The 15,654-nt window shown below is 41.4% G+C and overlaps 1 protein-coding gene across 1 annotated transcript; it reads left to right on the plus strand.

Annotated features, from left to right (window-relative positions):
- Positions 1 to 607: 607 nt before the first annotated feature.
- On the plus strand, positions 608 to 14,989 carry LOC140074762 (intelectin-1-like). The gene is made up of 8 exons (XM_072119922.1): positions 608 to 719; positions 6,479 to 6,546; positions 7,630 to 7,797; positions 8,684 to 8,931; positions 9,814 to 9,972; positions 11,957 to 12,077; positions 13,331 to 13,440; positions 14,477 to 14,989. Exons 2-8 carry the CDS (start codon positions 6,483 to 6,485, stop codon positions 14,627 to 14,629), a joined length of 1,023 nt encoding a protein of 340 aa, XP_071976023.1. The 5' UTR covers positions 608 to 719; positions 6,479 to 6,482; the 3' UTR covers positions 14,630 to 14,989.
- Positions 14,990 to 15,654: the final 665 nt, after the last annotated feature.

Here is a 15,654-nt window from a genome sequence, read left to right on the forward strand (position 1 = left end):
AGGTTAAAACCATACAGTCTCGGGTCTTTGTAAGACCCCAGGCTGTCATGGCAACTGATTGTCGACCCCCGATCACTTTGCAGGGGGCAGCGATCGAATCCAAATGGCGGCATCTGCACGCCGGAGCTTTCCGGAGGCCTTTACAGGGTTAACACCCCATAGGTGACCTGACCGCGGGTGTTACCGGTGGGTGTTTGCTGCAATATGCAGCAAAGGCCCACCTTATATAGAGAGGGCTCAGCCTGTAAGCCCTCTCCATACACCCACAGCAGACATGTGACATAATAGTATGTCACATGTCAGTAAGGGGTATATATAGTAACAATGTTTAGGTATTCACATGTACCTCTTTTGGCAAATAATTAAAAAAAAACACACAAAAAAAAAAACAACGGAAAGTAGCCGGCCTATTGCATTCAAGCAATCCTTTTATTCAATATTTCATAATTTTTTTAGGTTTTTACTAAAATTCTATTACACAACATCCCCGCCATGTACAATGTTTACCACTGTTTATCGCCTGTGCATGAGAAAAGGAAACGGATGGCGGTATATTTTGTTATGTAAGTATTTTAAGATATAAAACTCAGCACATTCCTGCACGAACTCATGAAGGTGACGTGGGAAATTTGTTTCCTGATCTTTTGACTAAACCTTTTAATATACAGGACATTGCAGATCAATATAAAGCACCGGGGGACTCAGAAGACAAGACACTGGTAAGAAATCCTTTATTTAACCATTAGATATTTTTAGTTGTTTTTGGAACCCGTATTCTAGGCAGTGGCAGATCATTTCCTCAAGGGCAGATCACCGATATGAACATGTTGTAATATCAGACCCTCCCAACCATCCCAGATTGAGACGGACATTCCCAGATTTGGGGCTCTTTCGCACTGCCCCAGTGACAATTGTAGTTTCAAAATTTTTTGCTGTAATGGGACCAAGGAATATCAATAAAGTTAATTACAGACACCTTACAGCTGATCATTGCAGTCTGGGACTATAGTAACATCCAGAGAGCTTCACCAGAGGTCACAGTGGGCAGAGAGATCCTTAAGTAGGGGACCACCTGTATTGTTTTCCTCTGTGTGTTTAGTGCTAAATTTAGCAATTTTGAACACATTTGGGCTGAGTTGCAATACTATACACATACAAAAAACAGCAATGTTTTTTTTTCTCTTTTAAAGCATAACCGTCATTTCATTTTACTATTGTGTGTATGGGAATGTGGTGAACATGTTTCCAATATGCTTCATTAGCAAATTCTGCTTAGTTTGTAAAAAAAAAAATCACGCCACTCCCTCCCATAGAAATGTGTATTCCAGCCTGCACAGTGTTTGTCTATGGAGGCTGCATGAGCCTATATCTAATCTCTCTGTGTTTGGTTAAACAGCTCTGAGAAGGGAGGTTTAACCCCCCCTTTACTTTCGGTTTGATGTTTGTATACAGTGCTTATAGCATACTACAGCCAGGGAGAGAACAGGAAGGTCTAACACTCACTCACAGCTGTGTAAACAACAGGAGAGGAGAGAGTTGTCTTTAATCCTGTAGACAGATAGAAATAACAGTGTAACTAAGAAAAACTTAGCAGTCTGTTTCTTCACAAACTAAGGAGAATTTCTTAATTACATATATTAGAAAAATGTTCACAACCCTCCCTCCCCCAAGCAATATCATCCGAAATTACAATTGAACTTTAAAGAGTTTCACCATATTTAATGATAAATGACTATTCACAAAATAAAGGAGCCCTATTACTGTTTCCCAGAAGATTTATACAGGTTCCACGCCGTGAGATTATCCACTTGACTTGCAGGATTATTGCTCCTGGTTTAGTTGTGTTGCTGTATCATGTGAATGGATCCTTATTAGGATGTCAGTCAACTTCTTCACACGTGTAGGCTTCATTCTCCCTTAAGTCTCATTAGAATCTAAAGCTTAGATCAATAACTTCAGATAGAAAAAATACAAAATATAAAACATATAATATATGATATAAATATAGATTTAAAATACATGGGACACTGTATCATCCAACAAAAGTATTTATTGAAATTCCACAAAGTGATATACACACAGGATTGCTTTTTTTTTTCATATATACAAGACTCACCAAAGAGCTTGCTTGTCTGGCCTAGGCTTCACTGTAATGGCTTCTTTTGGGGCCTTACCCCATGTTCACCCCTTCCTTTCCATATGGTTACAATAATTACATTTTTTAAAAATTCTTTTTTTTCAACAAAGCAAACATACAACATATTTCTCATCATGATGTCAATTTGTCAAAGTAAATCTAAGACCATGATGAAGGATTGTAAACCAAGCACACTTACATGCAGGTGCCATTGGGGACAGGGACCGATTTGGCAAGATATGTGAAAAGCTAATCTTTGTGTGGGCTATATAAATAAAGGAATTATTATAATTATTATTATGCCTCCTCTGGAAGGATCTGCTCTTCTTTTAGCTTCTTATGCCATTATGTTACAAAAAAAAGGCTTTAAAATTTTTATAAATTAACCTCAGGGAACCAGGCTCCATAGGTATTTATCAAGCCGGGAGCCCCTCCTGTTCATTTACATAATTTTTAAAGCTTTTTTTTGTCATAAAAACAAGGGCATAAGGAGCCAAAAGCAAATCCTAGCAAAGGGGGCACACACCAGCATGTAAGTGCATGTCCTTCCGATGGTGGATTTCCTTTAACAATATATAAATGTGAACCCAATATATGGATGTATTTTTCTCATGCTCTATTAGACTACATTCACACGAACGTATGGGGGACGTACACTCACCGGCCACTTTATTAGGTACACCATGCTAGTAACGGGTTGGACCCCCTTTTGCCTTCAGAACTGCCTCAATTCTTCGTGGCATAGATTCAACAAGGTGCTGGAAGCATTCCTCAGAGATTTTGGTCCATATTGACATGATGGCATCACACAGTTGCCGCAGATTTGTCGGCTGCACATCCATGATGCGAATCTCCCGTTCCACCACATCCCAAAGATGCTCTATTGGATTGAGATCTGGTGACTGTGGAGGCCATTTGAGTACAGTGAACTCATTGTCATGTTCAAGAAACCAGTCTGAGATGATTCCAGCTTTATGACATGGTGCATTATCCTGCTGAAAGTAGCCATCAGATGTTGGGTACATTGTGCTCATAAAGGGATGGACATGGTCAGCAACAATACTCAAGTAGGCTGTGGCGTTGCAACGATGCTCAATTGGTACCAAGGGGCCCAAAGAGTGCCAAGAAAATATTCCCCACACCATGACACCACCACCATGACACGTGCCGCACCGTACTATTCTGTAGCCCGTAGAAAGATAGGACATGTACTATCTTTCTATGGAATACGGCGGCGTGCGCCATATATTCCTATGGGGAGGGGCGGGGTGAGCTGTGCTCATCCCCTGCTCCTCTCCGCAGCGCCGATGTATGCCCGCGGTACTACGTACTACGATACGGCGGGCATACATCGGATAAATGTAGCCTTAATCTTATGTTTGAAATACAAGAATACAAATGTCCCTCTGCATCAACGTCCTCCATATGTATTAAAGGGGTTATCCGGGTTTTAAAAATTACTTATGGCTGGGCTGTGGAGGGCTTTTTAAAAATAATAAACATGTACTTACCTTGTCCGGCACCACCGATGTTCCGCGCCATGGCCGGTCTTCTCTGTGCGCCGGTTTGTATACAGGGGCGCACAGGGAGCTTCTGGCGGGCCGGAAGCTCCCATCCGACACCATCTCCCAGTGCTTACAATGCTGAGAGATAGGGATGGATGGGAGGAGCCGGCCACAGCATGGACCGGAAGCTCCCTGTGCGTGGCTTACAGGGGCACGAATCGAAGGGACGTGGGACATCGGCAGCACCGGAGGAGGTAAGTACATGTTTATTATGTTTAAATAGCCCTCCCCAGCCTGGCCATAAGAAATTTTTAAAACCCGGATAACCCCTTTAAGTATTATTAAAAACAGTCAATAGGGAAAAACACAGTACCTCTCCATTTCCAAACACATATTTGTGCGTTATCCCCCCTTGGTGTAGTGTTCTTTTCAACTCGAAGTGCCCGTGGATCCTGCGGCTCCTACTGGAATGCGGTGCGTGTGTCCGGTCTTCCAACTCGGAAACTCAACTCCTCCAATGTTGGTTCCGCTCTGGTCCGGAATGGGAACACTTCAAATCCATTCACCGATAAGGAAGAGAAATAGGGTTTTTCATAAAAAACTTTTCCTTTTATTTCATGTACTCACAAAAATCTTCAGATAAAAAGGCCTTATAAAAATATAGTGGTTGCACGTCGACATTAACAGCCCGACTCCGAGTTACACCAGGTGGCTTCATCCGGGGCTTCAGCCCCTGGCGAAACTCACAGTCGGAACTGTATATTTTATAATTGTAACTCCAGACAAATTTTTTTTGGAATCTGTGACAATTGGATTTTAAAAATGTTGGATTGTCATAAGAACCAGGATTAACAAAAAGATTCATTACAGACACATTTAATAACTGTTACAGCTGTTTATTTTAGCCTGGGAATAAAGTCCAGTGAATTACCGATTACTAGAGGTCCATTTGTAACTAGGGGTCGTCTGTAAGTTGTGTGTTCTTAACTAGGGGACTGCCTGTATATTATATAGTACCTAAAGTTTAGGATCAGCTGTGAATTTTGGAGTTGTTATAGCTCTTATGTTTGGAGATTTGTGTCAACCCTTTCCATTATTTTATAGAGGCAAGAATGGCGCCACCTTAAGAGATACCCACAAGGAAATCTTATGCATCCCGCTATAGTCAATTAGATGTGGTTGTGTATTTAGAGAAAATTATGAGCACAGAGCTTTTCTCTTCAATTAAAATGCCCCTCTTATGCCCTTGGCAATATTTATGGCAATTGGAAATTTGTGGCCCCACCCCCCACCATTTACAATAGACTTGAAAGCATGAAAGGTTCCCTTTCATCATGCTTCTGGTATAATATAAAAAATTAACATTGCAGTTTGCATTATGTTTTACAGTATTAATGTGAAAGCAAGATAAAAGAGACCCTTTTATACATGGATGTCTATCACAAATGTTTGTAAATAGAACCACTTCCATTTACCATAAGTATTTGATTTCTGTTATTCTCCTTCATAGTGAAAGAGAATAACGAAAACCAAACTAACTTGCTATCGGTGGGGGTCTTAGTGATGGGACTCCCATGGATCAGGAGAACATATTGCACATGAGCGCTTCCGATCCATTTAACTGTCTATGAAACTGATGTAGATAGCTGAGTATGAATATTGGTTCTATCACCTTTCGCTCCTTCTAGTACCAATGTCTGAAAGATACCAGTACATATGATACAAAAGCCTTTATTGGCAGTATTGAGTACTAAAATGACGGGTTACAGAACTAAGGACCTGCAACCAGGGTCTGCACAGCAGTAAACCGCAGTGGGTGTGGGCCCCACTCTTCCTAGGTTGCACTCCCTCTCTGTTCCCCTTTGCTTTGTAAACCCTCCCAAATATTTTTATCTCCTGATGTGGATCCCCTTTCTGCTCCCCCTCACATTGTGCCCCCCTCTGCTCCCTTTTATTGATTCTGGACACCCACCCTACTCCCCCTAATATTGCACCCACCCTCTCTTCTCCCCATTTTTCCTCATTCTGTCATTGTACCTATGTAGTAAGCTTGGTTCTTGTACCATATGCATATAGTATTTGCATTATGCATCTGGATCTATGAAGCAAGCTGCAGGTTTGATTCTGAATCTATGAAGTATATTGGGACTCCAGTGCTATATTTATGTAGTTCTGATGCTTAATCTATGTGGTATGCTTAATTATGGTACTGCCCATATGTCATAAGCTTGATTCTGGTACTGTATTTATATAGGTAGCTAAGTAATGAAAATTATTCCATGTAGTAAGCTGGAATATGGTACTGAATATGTAGTAGGCTTGATTCTTGTACTGTATATATGTTGTAAACTTGGATCTGGTGCTGTATGAATGTAGTAATCTATGTAATAATCTTCCAGTAGTGTATACATATAGATATATACACACATACACACATATACTGTATATAAATATATACACACCAATGTACATATAATATTGATAGAGAGAAAGCTTGGTCCTGGTACGGTATCTATGTAGCAATCTTTGTTACAGTACTGTATATATGTAAAAGCTTGGTCCTTGTATGGCATCCATGGTTCTGTATTTAGTAAGCTTGTTCTTGTACCATATCATATTCTTGTATCTATGCAGTAAACAATAAATCATTTAAAATGTTCAGACAAATGGGGCCCATAATCTTAACACAGCCCAGGGACCATAGTAGTATCAATCTTTCCCTGGATATAGACAGATTGTTTAACAATAAATTATGTAGTATTACATTATGCTGTGACCTGTATGTACCGTATTATGTATTGTCTAATGTATTATGGATTTATTTATGTCTTACCAGAAAAATGCTGGTCTGCAGATTTTTGGTGTTGGTTCTAATATTTACTAAGGGCCATTCTGATTCCTGTGGTGAGTGAACATGAGCTGTATGGTAAGGATTGTGATGACAGTGATTGAAGATATTGCCTGTAGTCAACTGATTGAACATGTGTGTTTTTTCTAATAAAATGACTAGATTTGCTGTATTATCAAATGCTGACACAGCAGCTAAAAGAGATGACAGACTCAGAGGTTATCACATGGGCTTCCCATAAGTGAAGTATCAGGAGATGAGATTGAGCTTCTGGTTTTCCATTTATTCTTTGCTCTTTCCTGATGTCAGCTCAGTATATTACTTCTAGAAAAATAAGAGCAGAGACATAAATAACACATTTTTTAACAGACACTGCGGACCCCTTAAAGGGGTTTTCCCATAACAGCAAATTAATGTTATTGTTTGTATGATGAAAAGTTACACAATTTTCCAATATACTTTCTGTATCAATTCCTCACGCTTTTCTAGATCTCTGCTTGCTGTCCTTCTATAGAAAGCTTCTATGTTTACTTCAAGTGGATGGCGATCCGACCATGGTCACACAGGTGCATGGCTCATTATATCACAGAGAGTAATCAGAGCTGTGTGATATAACGAGGCGTGCACCTGTGTGACCATGGTCAGATCGCTATCCACTGGAAGGAAACATAGAAGCTTTCTATAAGATGACAGCAAGCAGAGATCTAGAAAAGCGTGAGGAATTGATACAGAAAGTATATTGGAGAATTGTATAACTTTTCATCATATAAACAATAACATACATTTTCTGAAATGGGTATAGCCCTTTTAACATGAGAAAGGTTTGTCCGGTTACCAGAAAACTGAACATAGAAAATGTTATAGAAAATTACAAAAAATCTCCCAGGATCCCATGAGCCCATGAAGAAAGAACAGGTACAAAAATTCATGGAAAGTCCCCAGCTGAAATCTATCAGTAATTAGAAATCAATCTCACCACTTAGTATAAAATATCACTTGGTTCAACTGATGGTCTATAAAAAGATGTTTCATTATCAAGGTGCCACACAAGAAACATCCCATGATGGGTAACACCAGTTAGGTGTTACTTTTCTTTATATATTATAATAATGTCTTCCTGTTATGTCATATTTTATCAGACAATATTTCCCATCTTCAGAAGAAGCAAAGGATTCTAAATCTCCTGGCATGCTGGGACAAAGATGCAACAAGCCAAGTCAATGGATATTCCTTCCTCCCTACCAATATGTACAACTACAAGTACAGGAGCTGCAAGGACATCCGTCAGTTTGACAACAACGCCATTGGTGAGTCCGAGAAGTTGTCATATTATATTTATTTTATTCATATCGGTTAAATATATGCGCTGGAGGAATATTGTTTCTTACGGTATTAGAGAAAGGGAGTTTATCAATTCTCCGCTTTACAACTTTGTGCAAAATTGTGCTAAGATTTGGCAAATTTGTAAAGTCGGTGTCACCAGATTTATCGAGTTCAACATTTCATAATATTACCAAAATTTCAGAATGTGTTTTCCAGGCACTAACTATTTATGGCATATAATGAATAAGTCATTAATTCTTATAGTTCCTGTTATAAAAAGCACCAAATTTACCAAACCTTGTGCACATTATAGAGTTTGGGTTCAAATTATCAGAATGAAGACTCCATAAAAAGTACTTGAAAAAATCTCATATACTTTTGTTATTCTTTGCTTGTATGTGGGACAGCTGACTTAAAGGGGTTTTCCCGCAAAGTAAAGTTAGGCCCTATCCATAGGATAGGGCCTAACTTGCTGATCATTGGGTTTAGTGCTGAGAGCCCCCCAGATCGTGAAAATGAGGGGTCGCTCCATCAGATTAATGGAGCAGACGGGCGCTCATGACCGTTCTGTTCCATTAATGTCTATGAAGCTGACGGAAATCACCGATCTCCAATCTGTGGGGGTCTCGGCACTGATGTGGAAGGTATAGTTTATACCCTGGGGTATAGTTTGGCCTAGGACTGGTAATTTATGGGGTATACTCTGGCTTCTGCCAAACTACGTAATACCTGGGTTTAATTTGGGTAAGGGTTATTTTGGCCTGCTACACCGTGTAGCACATCCACTACTAGTTTCTCCACACTGGCGGCTGAAAGTAATGAGTAAAATGTTATGTATGAATAGTGATACATAGATCTTTGTGGTAACAGATGGCATTTATACCTTAACTACTGAGCATGGAATTTCCTACCAAACATTCTGTGACATGACGACCAATGGCGGAGGCTGGACATTGGTAGCAAGTATTCACGAAAACAACCTTAATGGGAAGTGCACAACTGGAGATCGCTGGTCTAGTCAACAGGGAAGCAATGTGAATATTCCTGAAGGAGATGGAAACTGGGCAAACTATGCAACATTTGGGCTCCCTGATGGAGCCACAAGTGATGACTACAAGGTAACTTCAAAAGATGTAAACAGGTACATAGAATGCATTGCAGCTTATAGCTAGGGCTTATAAAGTGATTTTGTATCGGTTACATTTCAATTTCCACTGTGCAGAACTAAATTAGAGCAACAACCCCTTCATCATCAGGATCGGTTTAGGTTCCAACCAGATACTGCATTTACTGGTAAAACATTCTGAATTTATATGATGGGAAATCTCTTTAAAGAGAACCTGTCACCAGGGACCACTTACACACCACAAACACTACCTTTTAGATGTCTTTATACATGTTTCACTAATGAATTTAATCAGGGGGATAGGACAACCATTCTTCTTTAAAAAGACTTTTATTGATGATCTCTGTCTCAGTCATGGAGGTGGGGAGCTGCATTATACAGTCAAGCTATCTGAAGAGAATTCCTGATGGTGGAGTGAGGAGCAATTTGATTTTTCTTCACAAATCCAGCGTCACTCTCATCCCTCCCTTCCTGAAAGAGTGACTAATAATGTAGCAGAGGCAAAGCCACTTTCTCTCTCATCTGCTCCCCCACTCTCAGGAATTCTCTTTAGCGGCTAGCAGTGTCAGGAGACCGAGGAGATCGGTTAGGATGACTGTATACTACAGCTCCCCACCGCCATGACTGGAACAGAGGAATCAATAAAAGTCTTTTTTAGAACAATGCTGGCTTTAATCCAATGAACAGAGGCATCAGTTGAATGTGTATGAAAGACATATAAAAGGTTCTAAATGTGTTTCTTTGGGGGTGTCACTGGTGACAGGTTCTCCTTAGGGCCATAGATACACGTAACAGAAGTGCTGTGGAATATTTGCATTGAGAATTTAGCAGGACTGAGAAATGTGTAAAAGCTTATACACATTTGTTTCTTCAGAATCCAGGTTACTATGATATACATGCAGCTAATATGGCTTTGTGGCATGTGCCGAACAAAACTCCCCTCTCCCTGTGGAAGAAGAAATCTCTTCTAAGATACCGGACAGAAAATGGCTTCCTTTCCACCAATGGAGGAAATCTCTTCCATCTTTATGAGGTACCTAATATTTATACAGGTTCCATTGGGTTACACTTAGTATCTCAGGATTCTAGAAACAAATTCAATATTTCAGAAAATGTATTCAGACAGTATGCAATAAACACTTCATATTCTTTAAGGATCTTATTTTGGGTCATGATGTGTTTCATGGGTAAATGGAAAAGGTAAACAAAGTTGATGCTACTTTATAACCTTCACTACACACCAGGTAGAACATTGTGCATTAGATAATTTATTTATTTTGGCATAAAAATATATTACAACTGTTGTGAGGGCCGATTGCATTACTAGGTGCCCTAAGACCATCTGAAAACACAGATTTTTGATGGTCTTAGGATCCGAGACACACCGCTCCAGAGCTGCAGTGAATCCAGGAGACAACAAGACGGCATCAGTTTCCTCCTGCTGTCTCCCACATTCCGCTTCCTATCTGTAGGTAGGCACAGCACCTCCCTTTTGCCCTAGGTCTGCCCACCCCCAGTGTATGGCTGTGCCTGTGTGATGACTCCATTACAGAAGAGGAGAAGTTTATCACACAGGCAGAGTGCCAGGAGAGTGGAGACTTCTTTGCACACAGTGCCAGCCCGAGGCACACAGTACCAGCCAAAGCCACCTAGAAATGGTAGGCACACTGTGCAAAGTAAATAATTTACAGTTTAGGTAGGTTATTCAATGCCAAGGTAGTTTCTAGGTATTTTACCCAACAGGGCAAAGCTCATAAAAGCGCCCTCCCCCAAGTCAAAAATATACATGCAATGATCTCCCCCCAAATGTTAAAGCCTGTTTAAACGTTTGCCTACACCTGCTCAGGGCTGGAGTTTATTTGCTCTAACAATTGCTTATTTTTACCGTGGTTGTGCAAAAACGTGCAACTTTTTTGAAATGTCCACTTCTCGATTCTCCAAGCTGTATGAGTTCGCTGAACACATTTGTCTGGGTGTAAAATAGGTGCTCTGGAAAGGGTCAAACATTCTTTTTTATGTACAGATCCATTAAATTCCAGTCACACTGTATCAATGCATAGTGGTTATTTTTAATTGATACATTTTCAGACAGCAGATTATCAGTGACATTTCTGTCCGTCGCGGACCTTCTTCAGACACAAAAATGCTGTGGATAGGGTAATGAAAAGGCTGCATTTGCTGCATGTATGGAGAGCGCCTCTCCATAAATCTTTCCTCTATAAAATCTGTAACTAGAAATATGGGGTGTAAATGTCTTAGTTGCAAATATGAAGAGATTGCTACTACAAATACTATTTTATAGATAGGGGGTCTGGAATACATTTTGTACTAGGATCCAATAGTTTCAAGTTACTAATCTTGTCTGGATATAGGGGTCCACTGGGCCCCGGGGTAAAATTCCAAACAGGTTCCCCCTACCCACTAACTATGACTACTGCAATTACCACGACCCCACACAGTGCACATCCATATATGCAATGTATATATCCTCTTCAAACAACATGCATTATATATTTATATATATATAACATACTGTAAATACACAAACACATATTGGGGGGATTTATCACACGCTGGTGCACTAACATATAATGTAAACCGCACTCGCCCCCTGGCACGCACTGGATATATCTGGAGATATGTCATTTTTTAGCTGGTGAAAGGTCCCTTTAGCACACACTACGCTGATTTTAAAAATGCCTTTGTTAGCATTCTGAGTACTGCCAATACTTAAATTTTTTTCACATTACCTGGCTAAAGATGAGTCCTGGGGGTCAGCTGCAGCAGCCTGTGTACCCGTGTCTCAGTCTCCTCATGCATTCTTCTCCTTCTTCACACCACTTTTGATTTAGACAAAAACAGAAAATTTTTTGAAGGGTTCACAAACTTCAAGCAACATTGGAGATTGGTCTTCATACATAGGGCCACACATTGTATAAAAATATTACGCTAAAGGAAGAGAAGAGACTATGGCTTCATAGTCTATTTCTTAATTATTAATTATTTCTTTCTTGTAGAAGTATCCTGTAAGATATAATGCAGGTAAATGTTCCACTAACAATGGACCGGCTGTTCCAGTGGTTTATGATCAGGGTGGAGAAGAGAAGACAGCCAGTCTGTATGGCCCTAATGGGAAAAGTAAGATTTTTATTTTGAATGAGAATATGAATGTGGTGCAGGGATTAGATACAGTAATAAGAGGTTGGGTCAGGGGCTATTCTTAAAAAAAAACACGAGCGTAATCCAGTCAATAACTTTATTAATGCATATTAATACTTTTCCATGACCATTATAGAATGGTACTTCTGACATTTTAGGCAAACAATTGCCCTTAATCTTAGCCTACATAGGTTGAGATCAAGGGCAATTTTTTGCCTGAACGCATCAGAAGTTCCTACCTATGATGGTCATTAACATGTTTAAATAACAGACGAGCAGTGCTGTGCAAATAGTTTTCTTTTCAAAACTATCAAAACTTGACTTACCGTTAGCATTTTTGGTAGCAGCTTGCCCCAGCTTGTCCCAATAAGTAAACAACTTGTTGTCAGGCACCAGAGGTAGCGGACCCACTGGACCACCGTGGACGATGATGTAAGCTGACACCTAGGACCGGAAACAAAGTGTTACCCGGTTTCTCACCAGAGGCCGCCGCAAAGCAGGTTGGACTTGCTGCGGCGTGGTACCACCAGGTCATTCCACAGGTGCGACTTTGTCCGCGGCCAAGGCAAGGTACAAGGACGTTGAGCAGAACGTAGTCGGGGAGGTCAGGGCAGGCAGCTCGGGATCAGAGTCGGGGACGTACCAATAGGTCAAGGCAGGCAGCAGAGGAGCGTAGTCAGGAACGGAACCGGGGTCACAGCGTAAAATCACAATAACAGCACAGGGCATGGAACAAAGCTTTATCTAGGGCTCAAGATCCGTCAGGGTGTGCAGGGAGAGGCTGGATTATAAGGGATACTGGAAAATGGCCAACGCCAGTTAACGGTGTGGTGGCCCTTTAAATCCTCTGAAGCCGGGGTGCGCGCACCCTAGGAGACGGGGACATGCGTGCACAGCCGCTGGAATGGGAACAGGAGCAAAGACAATTGAGTAAGCCAGTGGGGGTCCTGGGGGCACAGGTACGCCTGCAACCCAAAACATGGGTAGCAGGAGCACCTGTGATACTTGTTTTGTGCTTGTTTGCTCTGCTGTTTGGTGATAATTGGTCCTATGACAAGTGACATTAGAATGGTGTAGTTTTTTGAGCCTAAGGACAACACATGTCACTCTATGCCTATACACTGATGTACTTAGGGTATAAGGAGGAACTGTTGACTGAGTCCTGCTCAGATATTCCTTGACACGGTATAATGTAGGGGTTCTGATGGGAACATGTATACCCTCATCCACAGATTACTTCACGCCAGGATTTATCCAATTTCGAGTTTTCAACAATGAAAAGGCCGCAATAGCGCTATGTGCCGGAATAAAAGTGAAAGAAAACTTTTGTAACACAGAACATGTAAGTTGTCAAACATATCTACACATGTCATTAAATGGAATAGCTCTATGTGCTTTAAACTGATCTTATGCAGGGACTATTTACTTACACTATACTGTATATACACTAATAATTTTAGGAAATAATCAATCATTTAAAAAAAGAATTCTATAGACCTTATTTGTGTAACATACTTTTAGACACATTGGAGCTAATTTACTAATGGTCCACGGAGCGCATTTACTTCGGGTTTCGCCACGATTTCCGTTTTGCGGCGCACTTAATAGGGGATTTTGGCGCATCGGCGCCGGCTTGCACGTGACAGTAATCGGGGGAGGGGGGGCTTGCGGGCCGTCGGACAACCGACGGATTCAGACTATGAGGGGGATTTAAGATTTCAAATTGTGTCGCAAGATACACACTTACAAGCACTGGGAAGAAGAAGGGGAACTCTGGCGGACTTCTGCGGGGAAGCGACGGATGCAGGAAGTCGGGCGCACGAGCTACGTGAATCGTGTCGGCCTTCATCTTCGTCGGACCATTTGGATCGGGGATCGCGACAGGACCAGGTAAGTAAATGTGACCCAAATGTGCCCCGCTCAGGTCCGACAGAGTTCACCTTTATTTTAGTGCTGCATGTAAGTGCTTGCGACACAATTTGAAAATTAAATCCCGCGCTCAGTCTGATTCAGTAGGATCGGCCGACGGCACGCTCACCAATTTGTGTCGCATGGAAGCCAGCGCAGCTGCAACACAAAATCCCGGCACAAACTCTTACTGTGCAAGCCACGTAATCCCTGAAAAAGGTGAACAGTGGGTAGCGCCATCCTTAGTAAATATGCCCCATTACCGATCATGATAATATGCTAAGGCCTCTTGAAAAACATGAAACTCATTAGAAATTTTTTTTGTGTATGATTTATGTTATTACTAACAGTGACAAGCCTCCTGCTTTCTGATATACTAGATACCTGAGCTTCTGTGTGTCCCTGCATGTCGTATCTAAGAATTGCATACATGACTGTGAATGCGCTAAATCTCACCTTAACCCTTGCAGGTCTGTATTGGAGGAGGTGGTTATTTTCCGGAAGATAGTCCCAGGCAATGTGGAGACTTTACATCACTGGACTGGGATGGAGTTGGTACACATCGCGGATGGAGTGCTAGCAGGGATTTTGTAGAATCTTCTATACTTATCTTCTATCAATGACTTTTCTGTTATAAAGCAATATAACACATTTTTGTTCAAAAGTAATGATATATCTTATTGAATATTAAAGCCAGTGAATATTTCATAGCTACAGCAACAGTTTATGCATCCATTTAATCAGCTGCTTATATTATATAACATCTTTGGAATTAATGATTAAAAGGCACATATTGCACTAATTAATCATCTGTAGGTACACAAACAGACTAACCAGTATCCTTCCTTGTCTATCTATCTATCTACAACACCCCTGCCAATGCATAGGGAGGCTGGTAGTTGCGAACAGCACCCTCTCCAGGTAAGAAGTTGTTAGGGGGGGTCGCGAACCCTCTAGGAAGGTTCTAGAACCTGGGTATTGTGCAAATGTATCTGGAAAGGCAACAGTTGACCGGTGTATGCAATTATCCAATGACCTGTCTGTTTTGTCTCAGTGAGGAGTGAGGAGCACACACTCAGTGCTGCCTCAGCTATCAATCCCAGGAACTACTAGTGCATCAGGCCTGATACACAGGGCAAGTCTTGAGACTTAAGCCCAGAACTGCAAGTTTCACCACTTGGACTCAGTTCCACCGGCATTCGCCCAGCCTGCATCTACTATCAGGCTGCGTGCACCAACTCACCATGATCATCCCAACATAAAGAATCTGCTCTTATTGTGCTTGGACATTGCCTGCTGTTCAATAAAGAACTGTAAGTTGATTGGCTCCGTCTGATCCCTGGATACGGCTGCTTACAACCATGGGCTTCCCCATCCATCAACCAGGGACAGTTCTTACAGACACCAGGGGTTGCCCCAGGGAGAAGCCAATACATCAGCCTCTCCCTCAATATATCTTGCACACACCAGCTGGAGACCTGCCAGGCTGTAGGACAGCCCCCCGGTTCCCATACCAAGCACCGTTGTCACCAGGGCGTGCCCAAGGCCGCACTAGCCAGCCACCCCGGTATTCTGGTCCCCCGCTATCTATCTATCTATCTATCTATCTATCTATCTATCTAGCTATCTATCTATCAATCCTTCCAAC

Source organism: Engystomops pustulosus, chromosome 8 (assembly GCF_040894005.1).
Source record: "Engystomops pustulosus chromosome 8, aEngPut4.maternal, whole genome shotgun sequence".
Taxonomy (NCBI): domain Eukaryota; kingdom Metazoa; phylum Chordata; class Amphibia; order Anura; family Leptodactylidae; genus Engystomops; species Engystomops pustulosus.